Below are 23,345 nucleotides of genomic sequence, written 5' to 3'. Positions count from 1 at the left end.
CTTATAGGCTACACTTGAATATAATTCACAATATGCGCAGACCCAAGTGGAGAGCTATGCAGCTTTTAAAAGAGGTAGTGTTGAGCAGAAATGTGCAAAATAGAGGATTGTGCAGGGTTCACAGTATAAAAAAGGTTTGCTTGCATGATGTGTCAATATAAGGGTTTGTTAGGACTCTGTTCGGATCCCACACCTTGATGAGAACAGTAAATAAATCAAAGTTTATTTATATAGCCCAATATCACAAAACACGTTTGTCTCAATGGGCTTCATAGATAACAGGAATGAAAGTGCTAAAACATTAATACAATTACAAGACAGACAGAGAGTAAAATATCTAAAATACAAAAAAAACACAATAGAAACAATACAATAAAAGGTCTTAAAATGTAGGACTCAGGATGCCAACATAGGGTAATCTTAAAATACAATGAATTATTTATTCTTTGTGGTTATGTGTGTATTAGTTTTGTGGGGAGGTAAAATGTTCTTAAATCATCATGTGTGAGATGAGAACCCTTTAATGCATTTTTTTTCGATATAAACGCAGACGTGTTTGAATGTGAAGGCAACGGTTTGAACCGGTTTTTGAACGCATCACTCTGACGTCACGCTGACCAAAGAGACGTGGCAGGCGGAAGGTTAAATTATCCGAGCAGTTTGAGTCGTCCTGTTTCATTCAGCAGGAGGAAGGAGTCGCACAACTTTAGAAAAACGACCCAGTATCAGGACTAAAAACATGGCTTCGAACAATGGCTCAGCTGGTAAATGGGAGGTGGTGAAGAAAGGGAAGAAAAATACAAGCGCAACCGGAGGAGGAGGGAAGAACCTGAGCGACAAGAAACCCGGAGCCGGTGGACGGAAAGCCCTGGGAGAATCTAACATCCTGGCATCCAGACGTAAGTGGCCCGAATAGCTGACCCATTTACCCCACAGAAGTAGTTCAAATAAGACTACAAATGTGATACTAATGGAGCTCAATAATCTCTTTCATGTCCGTGCCTTAAAGGTTATGAAAGTCACGGAAACGGGGTCTTAACGGTTATGATATTCATTGAAACGGTCTCGGTTACGATAGTCAGGGAAACGACGTCTTAACGGTTATGATATTAGTAGAAACGGTGTCTTAACGGATATGATAGACATATAAACGGTGTCTTAACGGATATGGTAGTCATGGAAGCGGGGGAGAATTAAAGGGATTCTCATAGCTGTCAACTGATTCGACCTGCTAGCTTTAGCATTAGCATCACGCAGTAAAGCTACTTCCTGCGTGCACAATTTTGTGTTGTCTAATTCTACCATTTAATGTGAGTGGTTGTATTTATAACTTCTCTGCTGACATAATCATTTTAAAAATAAAAGCTTACTGGCCTTTCTGGGCAATGTCGTTATTTCCCATAGAGCTAGTAGGGATAAAAAGGGTTGCAGTTAGCTTGCTAGCAGTGTGTCAACAGGAGCAACGTCATCACTGAGGAGCTGCTTGTGGTAGCATATGTGGGACCTTTTGGTCTTTTTGCTGCCGTTACATTTGTGTAAAAGGTGCTGTTGTTGCGTCGTAATTCAACAGTGTAATGTCAGGCTAATGACTTGGGCATCCCCTTTTTTCCACTTCGCCTTAAGGAACAGCTGTCAGTGCTGAATCATCAATGTATTTTAGGATTTTTCAGGATACCCATTAGCTGATGCAGAACTACAGCTGCTTTTCCTTGGGGTTCACTCAAAAATAACTACATGATTGACAGTTTATTTGGTTTTGCAGACAAACAACAAAACATATCCTAATAATAATCTGTGATTAATAAAATGCATGTGTGGTGTTGTAATAAAGATATGCATGACAGACTGATAAGAGAAACCAGAGGGTTTTTTACTTTATTATTACATCATTTCTGAATTATAGGCTTGAATACACTTAGCTAAAGCATCAAATCCCTTGTATCCCCCTTTTTAAAGGATAAGGATGGCAATATTCAGTTTTTTTAACATGCTGATATAATATATATATAGATATATTCTTTATCATTACAAGTGTACCTGTTAATCAAAATGAAACTAAAACACTTGCCACAGTTCTGTGACAGGTCTAGAGCAGGGATCAAGACTGGATTAACAATTTGGTAAATTGGGGAACTGACCCTCAGTCCCAGAAATCCGGGAGCCCCAAAAGCCCAGCCTTACTGTATGTAAATCAGTTTGAGACCACCACAACATCAGCTGATGGTCGGCATGATGATCAGTTGAAAGAGGAGTCATGGGTGATTACCTGAAGCCCTGGTTGCGTTCCGATAATCCAAAAATCAGCTCCTAAATTCTAACCCTATCTCCTATTCCTTGACCTCCGAGTGAAACGTCACGGGGTTGAGGGATAGTGGATAGGAGAATTCAAAAGGACTTAGGAGAAGAGACTGCGGTACTTTAGAGCAGTGGTTCCCAAACTTGTTTCCAAGGCACACCAAAGGACAAGTAAAAATCTCAAGGCACACCTATTGTGCAAAATAGCCCTTATAACACGTGTTATCACTCATATCATGTAAAATATCTGTAAATGTGCATAATTATTTACTAATGCAAAATAAAATGTGACAAAGACAACTATGTTACTCGTGAAATATTTATTAACGAAGTTCAGAAATTAATTTGAAACTGTATCAAATTAGGCTTCATCAAAGCAGCAACACACTCATTTAAACCAGACAGGTCACAACATTAAAAATGAGGCAAAGGAAACTCAGCAGAAATTCAGCACAGAGAACTGTCAATGCAAGGAAGCTGCATTGTCCATGGTCCTGAACTACAAATTATAAATGTAACATTTCAGCAATCAGCATTGAAACATGTGCTATTGTAAATATTTTGCCGATTTACAAATTAGTGAGATACATGTGCCTGTCGGGGTGCTGAGGAGAGGGCCACTCGCAAGTCCTGTTCAACAGAGAGCCGTGACCTCCTGTTCTTCATGTAAACCAGAGTAGAGAACGCCAACTCCAGAGATGGGGTCGTTACTAAAAAAATGTAATATATTACATATTACTTTAAAAAAAGTAATATATTCCACTACTTCGTTACTATCTACATAAAGTAACTCGTTACTTTACTCGCCGAGCCAGTACGAACTGCGCATGCGTGAGTGGCAATAACTCTCCTTGCCAGCAGGCGGCGGTAGTGTGTATTTGTCATTCAAAACAGGCAACAACCGGAAGACAGAGAAGAAGAACAGACTACGTGATATAAACAAACAACAAATAGCGTGTGCGGTAGCTTCACCTTAGCATGTGTTCTTTGCAGGTGTGTGTTGAGGTTTGACCACGTGGTGTTTCCAGCAGTGGATAACAGCTTCTGGCCTGGACACAGTTTGCACCTCACCGTCACATTCCTGTCTATTCTTCGGACGAACTCAAAGTAATGGGCATACCTCCACCCCTCGAGAGTTATCGCTGACTCAGCCATGTTTATGCAGCACTGCACGTGGAGATGTGGACGCACAAGTCGCGCAGATTACGTGCATATAAAGCTACAAAGTACTGATATAGTAAATAAAAAAATAATTATTTGTTGTGTAGTTGTATATTGCAATAATAATGTATGGTTGTCACAAAATCCCACGGCACACCCGGACACACACACACACCAGTGTTCCGCGGCACACCGTTTGGGAACCACTGCTCTAGAGAATCCGAATGCACTTTCACTATCCGACGTGTTTATGATGCGCCAGCGGACGTCATGAATGTGCGTCTGCTGCTGTGGGGTAACTATGGAAACTACAGTTTTCTATACAGCGGACTACAACATGGATGTATAATAAGAACGAGGGACTCATCTAGAGACTCTGTGCTCTGACGCTGTTGCTTTGCTTTATGAACGGGGACAACAGAGAAACATATTCTTCAGGACCAAAGTTGGAATTGAAATAAAAAAGGAAAGTGAAACTTCTGCTCGTCACCCTCTCCCTCCGGTCCACATTAATACAAATGATCCCAATACGTATGATTGTATGAACTATAAACATATCTTAAAATCAATACAAATGTATTTATTATAAACGTTAGTGCTGAACATCTATCACTGTCTATATCACCATTCAAACATCTTTTAAAAGTTGAACAAACCACACAGCTCAGTAAAGACTGTGAGATGTTGACTTTATTTGATCATTTCAGTAAAAACTAACGTTCATATTTCTCTTTTTGATTATAATACTGATGAACGTTCAGAACAAAGCACTTTGGCAACTTACCACATACGTTTTAAAAAGCTTAATAAGCACCGTAACTTTCATGATATCATTTCTCGGTCATAATCGGTTGTTTCCGTGAACGGCCGACTGTTGAGTGACGGCAAATGCTGCGGCTGCAATGCATTGTGGGGCAGCATTTTCTCCTCTCCTTTCATCAAGGGAGGTCCAGTGGTTCCTAAGCTAAAGGAGGTTATAAAGGAAGTTTGAAACCTCCTTTCCTTTCATTTGGAGAATTGGAACGGCACTTATCATGGCTGCCACTGAGGGACTTCCGGGTCATTTCACTCCGTTAGGAAGGTTCCTAAACTAAATGGACTATTGGAACGCAACCCCTGTCTTGAGTGGAGCATATGTTCGAATCCATTTTGTGCTTAAAACATTGCAAATCTGTAAATGAATGTGTAATATAAATGAGTAGACCTGGAGCCAGGACAGACATGTTCAGAGAGTGGGAAGGAATGTGGTGGTTGAAAAGAGCTAATCAACTTATTTCTACACTTATAGAGAGGCGAAGTCCCTCCCCTTCCGGGGGACCTCCATGGGACCTTATTTCTGAAAAAGTATGTATTGAAGTCAATGGAGAGAGAAAGATTATCTTTCGATCCCGTTTGAATTGTGCCACGAATTACACATATGATGTTTGTCAATTTAAAATATCATTTTGCAAGTCAAAAAAATAAAAACGTGTCGCAACAATGTGAAGTAACACTTTGTTTTGTGTGAAACTGCTCAATGACCTATATCTCCCGCCTCGCTCCACACACCAAGACGGCCGTCACGTTGACACATTTCACTTCTTTCTCTCAGAATGAGGCGAAAAGTATTAAACGAGGTGAAAATCACTCCAAGTCTGGGCATGTTGAGAGCTGTACGTACACACACAAGGGGAGTTAGTCGGTTCCGTGAGAGCCAGCATGCGGGACCGGGACTCTGGGATTTGTAGTCTTTCTAGTTGCGTATTTTTCATAGTCTTATATTTCAACAGTTTTACGACAAACTGTGACTTTTTTTACATGGAAATGATTTTTTAAGATTGACAAACATCATATGTGTAATTCGTGGCACAAATGGGACCGAAAGATAATCTTTCTCTCTCCATTGACTTCAATACATACTTAATACGAAATAAGGTCCCATGGGTCGGAAGTAGATGGGCGGGACTTCGCCTCTCTATAACTACACTGTAGCTATGTACGAATGACAATAAAAGCCTTCAGTGTGACACTTTACTGTGTGATGATTCAGTATGGCCTACTTCAAATGAAAAACCTTTGATGGATTGATTGTTTTTTATTCATTACATTCAGTAAACCTGGCAAAAACTGTCTGTATTTACCACACCCTCTCTTTGCAGCACATTTTAATCTTTTTTTCCACCGCTATTTGTTTACGCACCAGTTTTATCAGAGAACCAGCCGGTCCAAAGTCTGTCTGATCACAGTGACCGTGACCGGGTCAGTTTAAAGGTGATTTCAAGGTTTTATTTCAAACAAATACATTTCTCTTTTTGGCAAATGCTTTTAAATTCTTCAACGACTATAGTTCTTATCGTGAACTATCCTAAAATGTCTAGTATTGACTTGGTGTAATCAAGCTAATACTTTTCTCAGAAACTAACCATGAGCTTTACCAGAAAGAAATAGATAAATACTGAAATATTAGTTATTTAGATTCATTAACTTAAATGCCTACAACACTTACATGAGGCATGGGTCATGTAGAGAAAGTAAAATATTCACAGTATCTCTGACCAAATACCTAAATATTGCAACGGTTAACAAATATAAAATAAGAGTGAGATAACGTAACCAAGACTAGGAACATCACTCGGATAACCTTGATTATTTACTCTATCTTCCCTCTTAATATTCTGTATCTTTCTAAATCTACCGGATTTATTGCAATGCATCATATACACAACTTCCCCTTGAGAAGGTCATATTTACGACAGCTGATTTGAAACTTAGATTGAACTTGTCACATCATGTCCAGACAAGTTCTAGGATGTCTGACCACAGCTCTAGTTTCAACAGAAGAGATTAAGTGCAGTCCAACACGTAGGTTTACAAGCCACATACTTTGAGGGGACCCTAACTTGGGAAGATGACAAAAATAGACGTCATTCAAACCGTTATTGTTGGTTTATTAAATGTTTAGTTCAATTCATGTTATGTGTAACAGTTACATCGAAGCATTTGTTGGCATGAAAGTCTCACCAACATGTCCCCAAGATATTGAAGTGACTGTTATTTTGTATATATTGATTGTTTGCTTTTATTTATGTCTAAATGTGTTTGTGTATATATAGGATATACATATTTTTATAAATATTTTTGTATTCGGGATTGTGGGAAAGAGTATTTCGATCTCTCGGTCTGTACACACAAACTGAAAGATGGACAATAAAGTTGACTTTGAACACCTAATTAAACATGCAATCTGCAAGTAAAAACAAGCGACACAAGCCTGGCTGTTGTTGAGAAATATCTGAAAGGGGTTTGCTCTGTGTCTATATGTGAAGAATCCTGTCAGCTATTCTTCTGCTGGTGTGAAAATCCATTCCCAGTCCACCCACCCTGTGAGAGGGCCATGTTGGGTGCATCTACTCCGATTACACCCCAGCAGACCACGAAGACCCTCTGCTCACAGACACCAAAGCTGCCACCAAAATCCGCCCCTCGTTCACTCGGTTCACTCAAGCGCTCGTCAAATATCCTTATCGGTTTTTTAAAGGTTGCTTGAGGGGGCGGGGCGGGGGGGGGGGTGAATTTAGTACAGTGATTGTGTCTGTCCGTCTTCGATGATGACTCAATGGAGACATGACGCTTGAAGAAGTGGAAACCTTCTCTGGTTTATGGCTCATAGAGGCTTTCATGGAAATGGTCATTGATTTGATGAATATATTGTCAACACCAAAACGTTGATAAACGCTGTTCTTGTTTAGTCTGGCTCAAAACCATTAATATAGAACAAAGCCGTTTGAGGATCTCAAAACCACGTATTTCTTTCCCAACTTTGATTGGTCGTTTTTACATTTTTTTAAGTACAGGAAATCAAGTAAAGAACGATAGTAAGGTGTCAGCAAAAAAGAACATTATAGAGGAGGTGTGTGGTTTTGCATGTGACTGGTTTTGAGTAAGACATTCTATAGCAAACAACCGATCTCACAGTTTCAACACACTGCTAAAATTATCCTTTTTGAACGAACATTATATATTTTTCCCTTTTTAAATACATAACATCACATAGTGTACATCTCATCAAGTACCGCCTCCAATTGAGGGAAATCAGTCTGTTGGCTAAAAGACGTTCATTAGCAATGCAAGTTGACTGTCCTTACAATTAAGATGATTGTACTCACAGTAGAGTGGCCTCAAGTTTCTTTTATAGGGCAGAATCTAAATGAATTCATTTGAAAGGAGATCATTATAGTCCTGGTCCTGGAATTGACTTGTAATTTAACTTGGGTCCGAGCACACATGTATAAAGCTGTCATTTACATATTTTACCATTTCCCTGTGTTCAGTAGAGTGGCCTCATGTGTTCCCTTGGTTACTGTATGCAGCAGGTCCTCATGTCAGGAGCTGCTGCTGGAAAGGATTGACTTCCTGACACGTGTATGGATATTAGTTTGTAGTATTCATAGACGTGAACACCTTGGTCGGCTTACCTCATTACTCAGTCTTTCAGTACTTCCCTCACTGTTAAACTCTGGTAATGCATACTAAGCAATCCAGACAACTGGCTTCAGTGTTCAGTTCAGGGAAGTGAAAGGTGATCCTGCCTCAACATTTGAATAGGGAACTGAATCCAGGGTGTGATGAAACGCTGCGTCACAGCCCTGTGTTGTACTGACCAGATATAGATTTAGGTTTGTCAGCAGCCTGTACAGCTGAATGATCCGTGAACAACTGGTGAGCTCTGCCAACACCGACTGGAGTGTGTGGGGAGGTCTGACTGGGACTCCTGTGTGCAGCCGCGTGGCCTTAAATACTGTACGTGTCTGTGCTGTGTGAGTTACTGTAGCATTGTTATGGAGCTTCATCTGAAAGTTCTGCAGAAGAATTGTATACCCAAAATTGTGTTTGCGTAGTAGTCTAATATAGGCTTAAAATATTTGGTCTTTGCCAACTTATTAGACGGGTATATTGGTGTTGGTCAATCTCTCATAATGTGCTTAGTTCAAGTGGAAGTTGTTTACAAATCGGGTCCTAATGAGTAACACACAGGGGAATACTTGCTGCTGGTGCTTAACTCTATTCCTTCGTGGATTGTAATAAGTGTTGCATGAATTTCGTCCTGGATAATAACAGCGTATTATGCAAGTCATAGAGGGAGGGAGGACGCACTGAATGTGAGGGGAGGGAGCCACAGGCAGGGGACGGCCATGGTTTCATGGATTAACTTCATTATCAGGACACGGGTCGCATATGAAGAAACTGTTGGAGACCATAGAAAATGCTTTTGCTGCATTTAAAACAAACCAATCGAAGTAAAGAAGCACATATCTGCACGCGTCTTAGTTTCCCTTGTTTCTTTTCAGCTCCCCTGAAGATGTCGGAGACCATTTATGACAGTTTTGAGAAGATGGCAAAGAAACAGAACAAGGAGCAGGTTCCACCACCAGCCGAGACGGAAAATAAGAAACCCTCCTCGAGTAAACCACCCAGGAAACCCCAGCCCAGCAGCCCAGTCAGCCACGCAACTCGCAAGACCCTCGAGGAATCGTTCAAAACCGTGAGTAATGCACACACACCTCTTTACTATCTCATCCTGACAGCCTTTGAGACATTGAAATGTAGCTTGTATAAAAGCTGAACATTTGTATTTCTTGCAGTTAAATAGAAGCTATTATTAAACTATTTTTAAAGATTCTGCTAAATATTCCCTGGTGCCTCATTAACACCTCCTTAACACCTGGTACCCTCAAAGGTCCAACTCTCTAATGATAATGTGCTAACGATGTTACAGCGGATAGACGCCCGTAGAGTTTTGCAGATGAGTGCGATGGTGCTGTGTTGGAGTAGGGACAGGGAATCTAACCATTAGTTTATCTGTTATTTAAAAATGCCATGTACGGGAGCTTTAGTCATGTGTTTCCATGAACCAACTGTCTTTCCACCTCCATCAAAAAATATATGAAGGGAAGCGTGACCATGCCTAAATTCACTGCTGTCGTGACCCCTCTTATAAATGATACCACCAGTTCTACGCTAACTATGTCACTGTAACTGCTTGTGGCTTTTAGCACACATCTATGTAACTGTTTTTGCAATAATGCTCTTTTGCATAGAAAGCATTTCATCCTTTGAAGGTGCTTAGACACTCATACGGTATTCTTTGGTCTTATTTGTACAGTTTTAGTGGCTACAAAAGCTGTGCAATCCTTTTGTAAATCCCCTCTGTGTGCTTTTTGCCTTAAAACTATGAGTTTTTAGAAAAACCTGATTATTTATCATCGTCACAATTTAGCTTTTCGTGACTAGACAGAAGAAATGATGTTATTGACTTTGCAAAAGCTATAAATAACTCCATCCACACACGCACACAATCAATGCTGCATTGTAGCATCTTCCAAGTTGAACATCACATGCTGAAACCCACTTTGCATAATGGACCGGTTGTTTCTCCGTGTACAGCCTTACATGTTTCTCTTCCTTGTTGTCTTTGTAGTTGGATGTTGCGGACCTCAAGCAGCAGTTGGCTCGCAGTCAAACTCTGTTCCCAGAAAACCCTTCAGTGTGGGTCAAAGACCTGGCAGGATACCTCAACCTCAATCTGACTGCTCCAGAGAGCGAGCCCACGCTCAGCAGCTACGCTCACGGTCAGTCAAACTCAGGATTTAAAGGCGGAGTAAAGATCAAATTCACCGCACACTCAATATATCCCTTTAGGACTTATTTTGACTTGAGTTTATTTGTACTAAACAGTCTGACGTGAAACATTTCTGCAGGACAATTCGAAATACTTGTATGAGTCCAACTTTTTTTGTTTCTGTCCCCAGACTACCCATACTGCCTTGCAGGAAAAGAGCTGAAGACTGTGATCAAAGCCCTCATCGGACGCTGCAGTGACATTCTGCCAGATTTCTTGGACCACTGTGTTTATACGATGCTCAGGGAGATGGACAGACAGTCAGGTGGGTCAAAGAGAAGTGGTTTGTGCTGTGGATCAAAACATAAGGGACGGTGATGTCATGTATAGTTATTTAGTTCACTCACATAATTGCAACATGACACCACAGCAGATCAAATATATAATATGTAACAATAACACAGACCTTGGCTGACATTTAAAGCGCTAAAAGTCACCGTGCTTACTTCTGGAATGTAATTTTGGTACTTATGGAAGAAACAAACATTAAGATGCTGCTGATATGTGTATAAATAATTGACTTTACTATATTTTAAAGTAACCTTGTTGCCTTTATTTCACAGCAGTAATAAGGGGAGAGAGAAAAGTGACTTAAAGGGGACCTATCATGCAAAATGCACTTTTTGATGTCTTTTTATACATAAATATGTGTCCCCGGTGTGTCAGGGAACTCACGCAGCGTCAGAAAATAAAACCCTCTCTCTTTTCCTCCGTATCTAAATCTCTAAAAACGAGGCTACAACGGAGCTGATCCAGATTTGCGTCCGATATGACGTAATATCAGAAAGTTGCTATCAGAAACAATGCCCGACTGTTTTGGACGTAATATGGTCGGTGTTTACATTAGCATCGCTAACACTCAGAGCTAACCTGTACTGGAGAGCATGTGTGTGAAGAAGCAGGAAATGAAAAGGAACTCACCTTGTGGTATAACCAGCAAGAGAGAAAGCCTTTGAGCTCCAAACTGTTTCAGAGAGAATCCTTGATAATCCATGATATGGCGTTTCATCACGGCAGCATTTAGTTTAGACAGTAGCTGCCGGGTCCCTCATGAGCTCAGACCCCTCCCTTTTTGATTTTGTATCAATTTGTTTGTTTTTTTAAAGCTTTTTACCCAAATCAGCACTTTTGAAACAGGAAGTGAAATAGAGGGATATGAGGCATGGCTAGAATGGGTGATCTGTTTGGTATTTTGAGCAAAACACTTTATAGACATGTTTTTTATATCTTTTTATATATCTGAGACCTATGCTATTGCCTAAAAATAGCACGATAGGTGACCTTTAAATCATCACAATTTGATTACATGAACGTTTTTCATCCTGATTTGATCAATTGTTAAATTTTTCTATATTTAGTCTCAGTCCTGTGTTAAAACTAGTTTATGGTAGTTTCATTCAATAAGAACTGTTGAAAAAGGCCAATAACGTGTGTGTGTGTGTGTGTGTGTGTGTGTGTGTGTGTGTGTGTGTGTGTGTGTGTGTGTGTGTGTGTGTGTGTGTGTGTGTGTGTGTGTGTGTGTGTGTGTGTGTGTGTGTGTGTGTGTGTGTGGTGTGTGTGTGTGTGTGTGTGTGTGTGTGTGTGTGTGTGTGTGTGTGTGTGTGTGTGTGTGTGTGTGTGTGTGTGTGTGTGTGTGTGTGTGTGTGTGTGTGTGTGTGTGTGTGTGTGTGTGTGTGTGTGTGTGTGTGTGTGTGTGTGTGTGGTGTGTGTGTGTGTGTGTGTGTGTGTGTGTGTGTGTGTGTGTGTGTGTGTGTGTGTGTGTGTGTGTGTGTGTGTGTGTGTGTGTGTGTGTGTGTGTGTGTGTGTGTGTGTGTGTGTGTGTGTGTGTGTGTGTGTGTGTGTGTGTACAGTTAAAGAACTGACAAGAAACACCTTTCTCTCTTTGTCTGCAGGAGAACCTCTTCATGGCTACAGAGTTTGCATCCAGGCGATCCTGCAGGACAAACCCAGGATGGCGACACAAAACCTGCCAGAGGTGAGTGTGTGTCCTTCAGTCCATTGCTCTAAAACAACTTTATTGAAGTAAAAGTACAAATAAAACAATTGCTTTCCCTTCTGAAACTCGTCGATTGTGCTGGGGATTTCTTTGCAATATAATGTTGAACTTTCTCTTGTTCTTGCCGGTCTTGTCTAGTATTTGGAGTTACTGCGATCTGTTCAGAATCGTCCAGTGAAGTGTTTGACCATCATGTGGGCTCTTGGCCAAGCTGGATTTTACGACCTTAGCCAGGGACTAAGAGGTAACACACAACACACAACACACACACACACACACACTCACACACATTCACACTCTCTCTCTCTCTCTCACACACACTCACACTCACACACATTCTTTCTCTCTCTCTCTCTCTCACACACACACATTCTCTCTCTCTCTCTCTCTCTCTCTCACACACACACACTCCTTTAAATATCTAGATTCTAGACAGTGTTTCCACATCATGTCCACTCCATTAGTCCCAGCCTGTGTCTCTCCTTTCTCCCACTTTCCCAACTAAATGTGCTGACATCAATTCTGTGTTCAAATGACATGTCACTTGTTAGACGCTTGTATCCAAATGAATCAACAGTGCACATTTAGAGCAGCAACACATCCACTGTGAGCTCAAACTCTGGGCCTGGTCTTTACTGACTCCAAGATGTGGGTGGCAGAGAGTGGGAGGGCAAATATTCTTTAAAGATTATATAACGACCTCCTTCTGCAAAATAAAATGACTGAGTACATTTCCATTTACCCGAGGCAAGAAAAGACAAGCGCTGTCGACTCAAGTTTACTTAGGTTCAAGTACAAAATGTCCCTCGTGTTATCTTGATCTTAGTATAACTAATTGAATAGCCTGGCTAAAATGTGATGGATAACTATATTCAGCAACACTTTAATCTTGTTTAAGCAACCCAAGATGTTCCTGTCTGAGCCCCACACTGACCTGATATTGAAATATTTCCAGTGGGATATGCAATAAAGTAGGCAACATTAGCTCTTATAATAGCGACAGTAAATGTCACGATAACGATTACAGCTGAGTGTATTTAAAGTTACAGACGTGTGACTTGATGATATATTTTCCTTTCATAAGATATAAGTGCCATGTTTTTCTCCTGCTCCTGGCTTTTTTAAATTGAAGTCCGAAAAGGCAGGCTGTTGACACGTTTAAGGCCGGAACTTAAAGGCCCCGTGATTAATGAACTTCGTTATTGTGTGTTTCAGTGTGGCTGGGCATCATGCTTCCTGTGCTCGGAGTGAAGTCCTTGTCTTCATATGCCATCGCATATCTGGAGAGACTTCTCCTGTAAGTCTTCCTCACATATATATTGCTAATTTATTAGATTTTCCGCTAGGTCATGTCAAATACAACAAACACCTTTTATTTTTATTACACTAAGCTACAATTAAAATGTTAAGTGCGACAACCAAATATATTCTTCTTCGTTTGACTTTACTTTCAATGCCCTTTGCATTTACTACGGATTCTTTAGGCTTTTAACAGTTTAGGTATACTTGCTTTTAATGTGTGACTAAATTAATCCATGCCATCACACCTAAATGTGTGCTAATTGTTCTCTTTCTCCCCAGACTTCATGCCAACCTGACAAAGGGATTTGGCATCATGGGGCCCAAAGAGTTCTTTCCTTTACTGGATTTCGCCTTCATGCCCAAGAACGCCCTCTCATCAGGGTAAATGTCACACAATGCAAACAATGAAACCCGGTCACATCATTTTCACATTTACAGATGGTTGTGAATTATCCTTGATGCCTAGCCTCAAATACTTTATCAAACAACCACAAGGCTATCTTTGGAGAAAATGCCATGGCTCTTGTTACTTATCCCATTAGGCCATTATCCCAACAGTTTCCACCTGAATAGTTACCATTCATATCTCCATAAAACGTGACATCCATCTCAAATGACAGGTACATTTGAATGTGTCATCAATAGCTCGCTTGTTGTTTTTCTGACGGTAACTGTTTTCGATTTAAAAAGTGATAAAGTAACATGTTTTGTTTGTGTTCAGTCTGCAGGATCAGCTGAGGCGTCTGTACCCTCGACTCAAGGCCCTCGCATTCGGAGCCAAACCCGAGAGCACATTACACACATACCTGCCGTCATTTCTGTCCAGAGCCACACCACACTGCCCAGATGATATGAAGAGAGAGGTAACACACACACACACACACACACACACACACACACACACACACATACACACTGATCTTCTGCTACAGTAGTCTGAGGGTGCTTTAGTTCAGTGCTGTAGCATAAATCCTACTGACGAGCGACCTATTATACGCTATGTTGTTAATAGTATAATTATGGTGACATGTGTCAAAAAAAGTCAAGATAACATATCTGCAAATGGCTCGGCTTGTAATTAGTCTGGAAAAATGATTTTAAAAATGAAAATGTGTGTAACCACTAGGGCTGTATCCGAATATTCGGCCGTTTGCCCACTATTCGTTTTTCAATTTCGTTATTCGGATATTCTTTTTTTTTGGCAGCCGCATTTCCAATATCAACGTAAGAGCTTGTGCCTCTTCGGGGGGTGCTAACACTTAGCCATAAACGTTATCCTTTACTTTCTCCGTCTTTATATGTAGGCCTAGATATGACTTTTCTCCGTTAATCTCCGGTCCTTTTGTCCGTCACGTTGTTTCCATAGCAACAACAACTTCCTGTCAACAGTGCTAACTCTCCTTCAAAATAAAAGCATGTCCATACAAAATAGGAAGCCAAGCCAAATTACACTTAAGACATATACAACTGCAACGAAAGTAACAAACACAATATCCTTTTCAATTTCAAAGAACATAAATTGGGTTATTTACATTAACAAATAACTATAAAACACCAATACTGTAGAATAACAAAATGAATGCCTTGAATAAACCGAAATACACGTGTTGAAGCTCGCGCCGAATATCCGAATATTCGCTGCTGATTAATACCGAATATCCGGAGCCCGAAAAAAGGTATTCGGGACAGCCCTAGTAACCACAAGTCAGCAACTCCAAGCCACTTTTAAAATGGTCTTTGGATTTCTGATCTCTGTGTTTAAAAAATCAATGAATAAAATCAGTCTAAACTAATATCGATTCTTAAAACATATTTTAGAGTAGGGTGTGATCTTGAGCTGTTTTCTGGAAGTTGAATATCACATCCTCCAGAGTTAAAGTTCTCTTTCTGTCTGTTGTGTTTCTCTGCAGCTGCTCGGCAGTATGACCGAGTGTTTGTGTGTGGATGTCCAGAGTCTGGGAGTGTGGAGGCAGCTCTACACCAAACACTTACCCCAGTCCAGGTGAGTCATTGAACATGAGAAATAGGGGTGCAACAACTAATCGACTTAATCGATTAAAATCGATGACCAAATTAGTTGCCAACTAATCCAGTCGTCGATTCGTTGGTGACGTCATCGCGTGTGTTTTACACACCGTTAAGCTCCAACGTTATGTCTTTTTATCGGTACAGGAGACATTTAAAATATATATGTCATATGTATTACTGCTACATAAACATTATATCGCAGTCTTAGTGTCGCCAACTCGTTTCTAATACGCAATAAGACTACAAAATGCGTCTATGATGTATTGATCTCTCTCTCTCTCCCCGTCTGTGTGCGAGGGGGCGGGACAGTTTACACACACGCTCTGCAACATGCATGCAACACACACACACATTAGATGGCGGAGAGAACTAAGCGCTCCAAGGTGTGGTTAAACTTTACCCGTCTCCATCTGGACAATGCTCATTGCCAAAAGTGCAATAAGAGTTTAGCATGTAAGGGCGGTAACACGAGCAATTTGTCTAAACATTTATCAAAAGTGCACCACATCCAGACGGAGGAATGCACCGTCTTTCTAGCAGCTCTGTAGCCCCATCCACGAGTAACGTTTCCACGTCAGGTGTTCTGTATGCTAGCAGCAACACACGGAGTTAACTACATTATACAAACATGGGTTAATGATTAGAGGAAACTGAGTTATTTAGTTTGTTAAAGTTTCAGCTATTCTGTTTACAGTTCTGTTATCAGATTATTTAATATGATTTATTAAAACACTGTTGTTTCTTTTGATGTGAAATATTATTTATTTAATTTAAATAAAAAGCAATGTTAGTTTTGTTCACTATTTGTATTTTTGAATGAAGTATTAATCTGTATTGTCTTCATTGTTAGTTTCCACATGCCTAAAACAACCTCAAGCTAAGTCTAAAAGTTGATGGCTAAATAAGAGCGTTAATTGTGCACGGCATAATAGTCCGAATAGTCGATTAACCGTTTCATTAATGGATTATCAAATTAGTCATTTGTTGCAGCCCTAATGAGAAATAGAAAGAAAACACAAAATGAAGACGCTCTGTGGCAAAAGCATAAAACCTATACGATTTTTAAAGTAGTAAAAATGCAATTGTAAATAAAAATGACCTTTTGAAATTGACATTTGTGGATTTCAGCCTTTTAAAATACTGATAGATAAGGCTGACTGTTTGTTCTTCTTTCTTTTTTCTCAAGTCTTCTGTTGAACCATCTAGGGAAGTCCTGGAAAATCCTGCCACCAAAGGTACGACCCCTCCTGCCACACTCATCTCCCTAGAGATAGTTTAATTAGAGCATTATGGCATGTTTCCATTTTGAGAACATTATCAGTCCGGCTCGAAATGAAGAAAGCATCTTCTGGAAAACTCTCCTTTATGATATCTTTGTGTGTTTTGTGCTTTCTTCACTATCCTTAGCTCCGGAACAACCTTGAAGAAACGATCCAGTCCTTCAGAGTGACCAATGAGGAGATGAAAGACACCGTTGAATGCCAGGAGCTTCAGGACTGCAATAACCTGTGCCAGGTGAGACAGACTGTCCCTGTGTAACCTGAATTAAGCTACAACAATACAGGTAGCTAACAAATTGAGGATTATATTTTTGTTTCCTCGTGTCTCCAGAACCTGCAGGTGAAGATGCGCGGGCGTGGGTTCCCCTGGTCCAAAATGTTCATGGTTCTGCTCGTGTTTGCCGCCGGCTTCATCGCACACGACATCAGATCCCATGGCTCCTTCGCAGGTCAGTCTTCTTGAGTTTATCGTTATTTTTATATATCAGAGCTTGCAAAAATGGAACCATTGTCTTTTCATCGGCCCTGCATCTGTCTGTTTGTAGCTAATCTAAAATACTGGACCCATCAACCATGACCTGATGCTTTTATTTACGCTTTAGGTCATTACATTGCATTTAGCTGATGCTTTTATCCAAAGCGACTCACAATAAGTGCATTCGACTAAGAAGACACAACCTTGAAGAAAACAGAATCATATAAGTACATCAGGTTTCATAGAGCCAAACATTTCAAGTGCTACTCAACTGGCTTTAGGTAAGCCAGTCCTTTATTAGTATATAAGTGCTTTGTTAATAGTTCTATCGCTCGAAGTGGAGTCGAAAGAGATGAGTTTTTAGTTTGCGCCGGAAGGTGTGTAAGCTATCTGCTGTCCTGATGTCAATGGGGAGCTCATTCCACCATCTTGGAGCCAGGACAGCAAACCCACGTGTTTTTGCTGATGGGAACTTGGGTCCCCCTCATAGCGAGGGCGCAGCGAGTCGTTTGGCTGATGCAGAGCGTAGTGCACGCGCTGGGGTGTACGGTTTAACCATGTCCTGGATGTACGAAGGGCCAGATCCATTCGCAGCACGGTAAGCAAGTACCAGTGTCTTGAAGTGGATTCTAGCAGTTACCGGAAGCCAGTGAAGGGAGCGGAGGAGCGGAGTGGTGTGGGAGAATTTAGGAAGGTTGAAGACCAGACGAGCCGCTGCATTCTGGATGAGCTGCAGAGGTCGGATGGCACATGCAGGTAGACCAGCCAGGAGGGAGTTGCAGTAGTCTAGGCGTGAGATGACGAGAGCCTGGGCCAGACGCTGCGTGGCTCTCTGGGTCAGCTGGGGACGTATCCTCCTGATGTTGTAAAGAGTGTTAATATTTCCTTCCTGTTTTTGAGGTCTTACAATGCGTGTTGTGTGTTTCAGAATCCACCACAGCCTTGCATCTGCGCAACTCAGGGGTCACAGCCGTATCTCAGCAGGCCTTGAGCAAAATAAAAGTGTACTCATCACAGGGCTTCAGGTACGACCTCACACTCTTACATGCTTATGCCATAACGTGTGTGTAAGTAAAGCAAGCATTAGACCAACATGTCTAACTCTTCCCTCCCACAAACTAATTGTCATCATTTGACTTGACGTTTTTAATTGGTGTTTCTCGATGTTCTGTAGCTGGTTGGAGACCAACACTCCTCATTATTACTCCGAGTGTGCTCGGGTTTTGGGGCCGCTAATGGACCAAGGCATGGAAAAGACAAAAACAGCAGCCATCTTCATCTCTGAAAACACAACACAGTTTATTCTCTGGGCCAAAGAAAAGACGCCACAGGCCATCGATTGGGTAAGGCTGGAAAACTGTCCCTCGATGTTTACCTCTTTGAATCCGAAGAGTTGTAAACAGTTGTATCGTATTTATTGAACTTGTATGTTCCTCAGGTGATCACCAACACTCCCGACAGCGTGTTCACGGCGTTGGCGTATCTGAAGGAGCTGCTCCTCTCGCTCCATCAGAACTACATTCTGCCCGCGCTGGCTTTCATTTCTGAACTGCTACAGCGAGCGTGGACAAAGCTACAAGAGTCCTGCAAGTCAGTAACTTAAGAGCTTCTTTTCACATTTAATTAAAAATGGCAGCTTCATCTCCAAATCCAAGTCTTACTTCACCCACTGTATGTTTTTGAAAAATACTTTAAAATGTCGGTCTAAGTGAGCAATACTTCTTTAATTATGATAATTGAAGAGATGAAAGTGGCGATGAGGTCTTAAAATGTACGGAAAGGGTCTTAAAAAAGGTCTTAAGAGGAATTACATTTGACCTCAGGATTCCTGCATATACCCCGTCATTGCACGTTCGTTAGTTGAAGGACTAACCCTCAAACATTCCTTCCTGTTCTCTTCTCTCCTGCAGCGGCGAGGTTTCTGTCTCATGTCTGCAGGGCCACGCTCTGTCCTTCACCAACTCCACGTGGCAGCTGCTGCAACACACCACCTCGGCCGTCAAGACGTGGGCTCATGAGCTGCTGACACGAGCGTGATGACTTCCCAGACACAAAATACACACATGAAGTTATGTACACACACACTGACCCAAAATGAGGCTGCCTCTCAAGCCGTGACTGGACACTGTGGGGTCAGACAAACAAACTCTCACTCAAAAGGACTCTTCCATCTTGTTTTGACTACATTTTTAAATCAGTTTGATGTTGTATAATATTTTTTTCTACCAATCGTTATGTCACTGCTGGACGCCGAGGTCTTATCTCTCTCTCTCTCTCTCTCTCTCTCTCTCTCTCTCTCTCTCTTTTTCTCTCTCCCTGAGTTATCTACTGCAAATTTCAGCTGTTGCGTTAACCTTTTGGGTTAAACAGATTGTGTAATTTATAAAAAAAATGTAGGTTTGTAGATGATTTATAACCCATTTTTATTTAAAGATATATAAAAAAGTATTATGTAAAAAAACTTGGAAACGAGCAGGTAACCCAAAAAGATATTCCAGACTTCTCAAAGCTGCTGCAAGCCTCATCAGCTTCATCACATATTATTGTCTGAGTCTGGGGTCAGTCAACCCTTCAACAAACCTGAAAGTCTGTCCAATATGTAAAGCAAAACATGTTATGGGTAAAGGTCATATAAGTCAAGAAGAAGAAGAAGAAGAAGAAGTCTACCTGCTGTCTTGTCTGTCCTGCACATCTTCTCGTTGCTGCTTCGTCATCTTTCTGCTGTTTCACTCGCCATCTGCGAAAAGCAGTGTACTCATACTTGAAGGCTGATGATATTGTGTGTTTGTGTGGATCAACAAGCTTGTTCTAAATAACGGGATCATGTTAAAACCCGTGCCAACGTCTGCCCCGTACGGCAGGCTATCACTTAAGAATAATCCTAACATTTCTAACCAGCTCATTCACTAACCCTTAGCAAGATGTTTGGATGGATATGGCAATGACTAATGTCTTACTTTGTAATGTAAATGATTTATAATAAAGACTTCAACCTCACTGTGTGTTTTATCGGTTTCTCTCAAGCGAAGTCTCTGATTTTAAAGGGGACCTATCATGCAAAAGGCACTTTATGTCTTTTATACATAAATATGTGTCCCCGGTGTGTCGGGGAACTCGCGCAGCGTCAGAAAATAAAACCCTCTCTCTTTTCCTCCGTACCCAAATCTCTAAAAACGGGGGAACAACGGAGCTGATGCAGATTTGCGTCCGATATGACGTAATATCAGAAATGTGGACCCACGGCCCAATCAGAAACGTTGCTATCAGAAACAATGCCCGGCTGTTTTGGACGTAATATGGTCGGTGTTTACATTAGCATCGCTAACACTCAGAGCTAACCTGTGCTGGAGAGCATGTGTGTGAAGAAGCAGGAAGTAAAAAGGAACTCACCTTGTGGTATAACCGGCAAGAGAGAAAGCCTTTGAGCTCCAAACTGTTTCAGAGACAATCCTTGATAATCCATGATATGGCGTTTCATCACGGCAGCATTTAGTTTAGACGGTAGCTGCCGGGTCCCGCATGAGCTCAGACCCCTCCTTTTTAAAAAAAAAAAAGAAGCTTTATACCCAAAATCAGCACTTTTGAAACAGGAAGTGAAATAGAGGGATATGAGGCATGCCTAGAATGGGTGATCTGTTTGGTATTTTGAGCAAAACACTTCATAGACATGTTTTTTTATATATCTGAGACCTATGCTATTGCCTAAAAATAGCATGATAGGAATCGGAAAGATTTATTTACATTTTATTTTTTTTAATTGTTTCTTTTCAACAAAAGAGGACATTCCCTGACTCACAAAAAAAATTATGAATAAATATGACATTTTGTTCAAATAAAAACTAATAAAAAACATTTTACATATTATAGATTCTCACTACAATGTCAAGATGTAGGTCACAGGAAACTGGAATGCTTGTACAGTCTCTGCAGCTCTGGGCTCCTCTCCACGCTGTCTCAATTGATCCACACTGTGAATATGAGAAGGGAAGAATGAGTTTAATAAATGCGTTCAGACAATAAGAAAATAAAAGGTTAACTTTTAAGAGTGGCTCAATTCCTTTATATTGACAATATTAATATTGTATTCCTAATATCTCATGTATGGTATGAAGGTTTAATTTAAAAGAAGTATAGGCACCTTAAAATAAAAATTGGTCTTTCAGTACATTTTGTTAATTTTTCTTTTGAATTATTTGGCTAAAGTCAATGGCTGGTACTTCGTCCTCCCCCCTCCCATGTAGGGGCCATGAATCTGGGCAAGGATCGAGTAAAGAAGATAGGCAATATTGAGTGCAAAGAAATAATGATTTAACGAGAATCCAGGGGGAAATGTTGGTTACCATTAGCATCACAAATAGGCTATAGTGATCCGTTCAAGCTGGCGGACTGCAACTAAATCAAATAAGATTAGATTAGATTACTTTATTGTCATTACAAAAATGCAAGCACAGTGTAACGAAATAACTTGTCATTGACGATATAAATTTTGTATTATTGATTAATTCCTGTATTTATTCTTATGTTATGTTCCGTCTTCCATAGTTTTATTCTGAAACCAGGAAAATTATGTCGTTTTGGTGTCATCACGTCAGCCCCTTCGATAGCTCAGTTGGTAGAGCGGAGGACTGTAGAGTTGATCGCAAGATATCCTTAGGTCGCTGGTTCAATTCCGGCTCGAAGGAGGTACCTTTTTAATTTTCGTTAACTTGAAAAAATACGCCACCGAGAAAGTTAAATAAGCAGAATACGGTACTGCTAGCAATTTAACGAAACACCTGTTAGCTAGCTTCTCCACCTGTTTAAAATTAGCCTGATTCCCGTATCAATCACAACAAATAGTGTCTTTAGAAATGCCACGTTTATTGTGTTTTATGACGCTTAAATTTACGATAACATCTATATTTCAATTGTGCTTTAAACACGTTTAGCTAAAGTTACTATTCTGACGATCCTGCCATGTAACATGCGTTTTACTCTTTAACCAAAGCACGTTTTCCTTTCAACTTAATCGTATATTCTACCGATATTCCGCATCTAATGAATGACTGCTACTGAAGAGGTATTGTATATTATTTACTATTTTATGAACTATTCTACTTCACAAATATTAAGGATAACGTTTGCTTTTTATTAATTTCTACAGTATAAAATGGACCGAAATCATTAAAGCAATGCATCACGGGGGATTAGCTCAAATGGTAGAGCGCTCGCTTAGCATGCGAGAAGTAGCGGGATCGATGCCCGCATCCTCCAGATCACTTTTTCTCAACTGACTTACAAATACGCTTTTCTAATGATGTACTTGACTAACTACATTTTATACTACGGGTTGCCGCAAAAACGGTCAATAGAAAGATAATTAAAACGGAACTTTAACCAGAAACACATGACCCAGCTGACATCGTTTTCTGGAGACTCTTCAGTTTAAAGCCATGATGATTTATCTGCAGACGGTAAGTAACTAGTCTTATTTATAACTGTTTTAGTGCTGGGGTAATAATGTTTAATACATATACAAGCAATATACTATTTAACTTATACTTTAAGGGTGTTTTTTATGTTAATATCTGTGTTTTTGATGTTACGTCACTGACTTCAAGGCATCTTGGGGGATTAGCTCAAATGGTAGAGCGCTCGCTTAGCATGCGAGAAGTAGCGGGATCGATGCCCGCATCCTCCAGATCACTTTTTCTTCAGTCAATAGTACAAACAGGATAGACCTTATGGAAGAAGAATAAGCTGTTTAAATATTTTAATTCTGGGAATTTAAAAGAAAAGTGGTTTAAAGGTCAAATATGGGTTCAGGTAACAGTAAAACAGGAACATTTGTTGTCTGGGGATCAGGGCCGCCCCTGACCAACTTGGGGCCCCAAGCGACATTGTGAGATGAGGCCCCCCCCCAACCGACAGGAGTGAAAAAAATAATTCCTGTTTATTATTATTATCAACACAGTTACTTTTTTATACAGTGAGGTAAATGGTAAATGTGCATGTATATCGTTCAGTATTAGTTTACAGGTGACTATGTCTGCATTTCCTGCCAAATACTAGCCTCAGAAAGATTAAAATATAATTAATGCACATAAATTACTTCTACTAATAATCATAATCAATTCAACAATATAAATACTATATTATTTTATTACAATA

General features: G+C 40.4%; 1 protein-coding gene and 3 non-coding genes across 4 annotated transcripts; all 4 read left to right on the top strand.

Moving 5' to 3' along the window:
• Positions 1-592: 592 nt before the first annotated feature.
• Positions 593-20,192, top strand: tmem214 (transmembrane protein 214). Its single transcript, XM_034200195.1, has 17 exons — positions 593-899; positions 8,784-8,977; positions 9,914-10,064; positions 10,245-10,379; positions 12,007-12,089; positions 12,249-12,354; positions 13,326-13,407; positions 13,692-13,793; positions 14,134-14,275; positions 15,323-15,414; positions 16,627-16,675; positions 16,848-16,955; positions 17,052-17,169; positions 18,124-18,220; positions 18,370-18,538; positions 18,634-18,785; positions 19,106-20,192. Exons 1-17 carry the CDS (start codon positions 740-742, stop codon positions 19,230-19,232), a joined length of 2,067 nt encoding a protein of 688 aa, XP_034056086.1. The 5' UTR covers positions 593-739; the 3' UTR covers positions 19,233-20,192.
• A 1,597-nt stretch (positions 20,193-21,789) lies between these two features.
• Positions 21,790-21,877, top strand: trnay-gua. Its single transcript is given in 2 exon segments — positions 21,790-21,826; positions 21,842-21,877. It is a non-coding gene; the product is annotated as a tRNA-Tyr (tRNA).
• Positions 21,878-22,375: 498 nt separating this feature from the next.
• Positions 22,376-22,448, top strand: trnaa-agc. The gene has a single exon. It is a non-coding gene; the product is annotated as a tRNA-Ala (tRNA).
• Positions 22,449-22,802: 354 nt separating this feature from the next.
• trnaa-agc lies at positions 22,803-22,875 on the top strand. Its single transcript has one exon. It is a non-coding gene; the product is annotated as a tRNA-Ala (tRNA).
• The last annotated feature ends 470 nt before the right edge of the window (positions 22,876-23,345 follow it).

Source organism: Gymnodraco acuticeps, unplaced genomic scaffold (genome assembly GCF_902827175.1).
Source record: "Gymnodraco acuticeps unplaced genomic scaffold, fGymAcu1.1, whole genome shotgun sequence".
In the NCBI taxonomy this organism is placed as follows: domain Eukaryota; kingdom Metazoa; phylum Chordata; class Actinopteri; order Perciformes; family Bathydraconidae; genus Gymnodraco; species Gymnodraco acuticeps.
The sequence above is the reverse complement of the archived record's forward strand: the minus strand, read 5'-3'. Positions and strand labels throughout refer to the sequence as shown.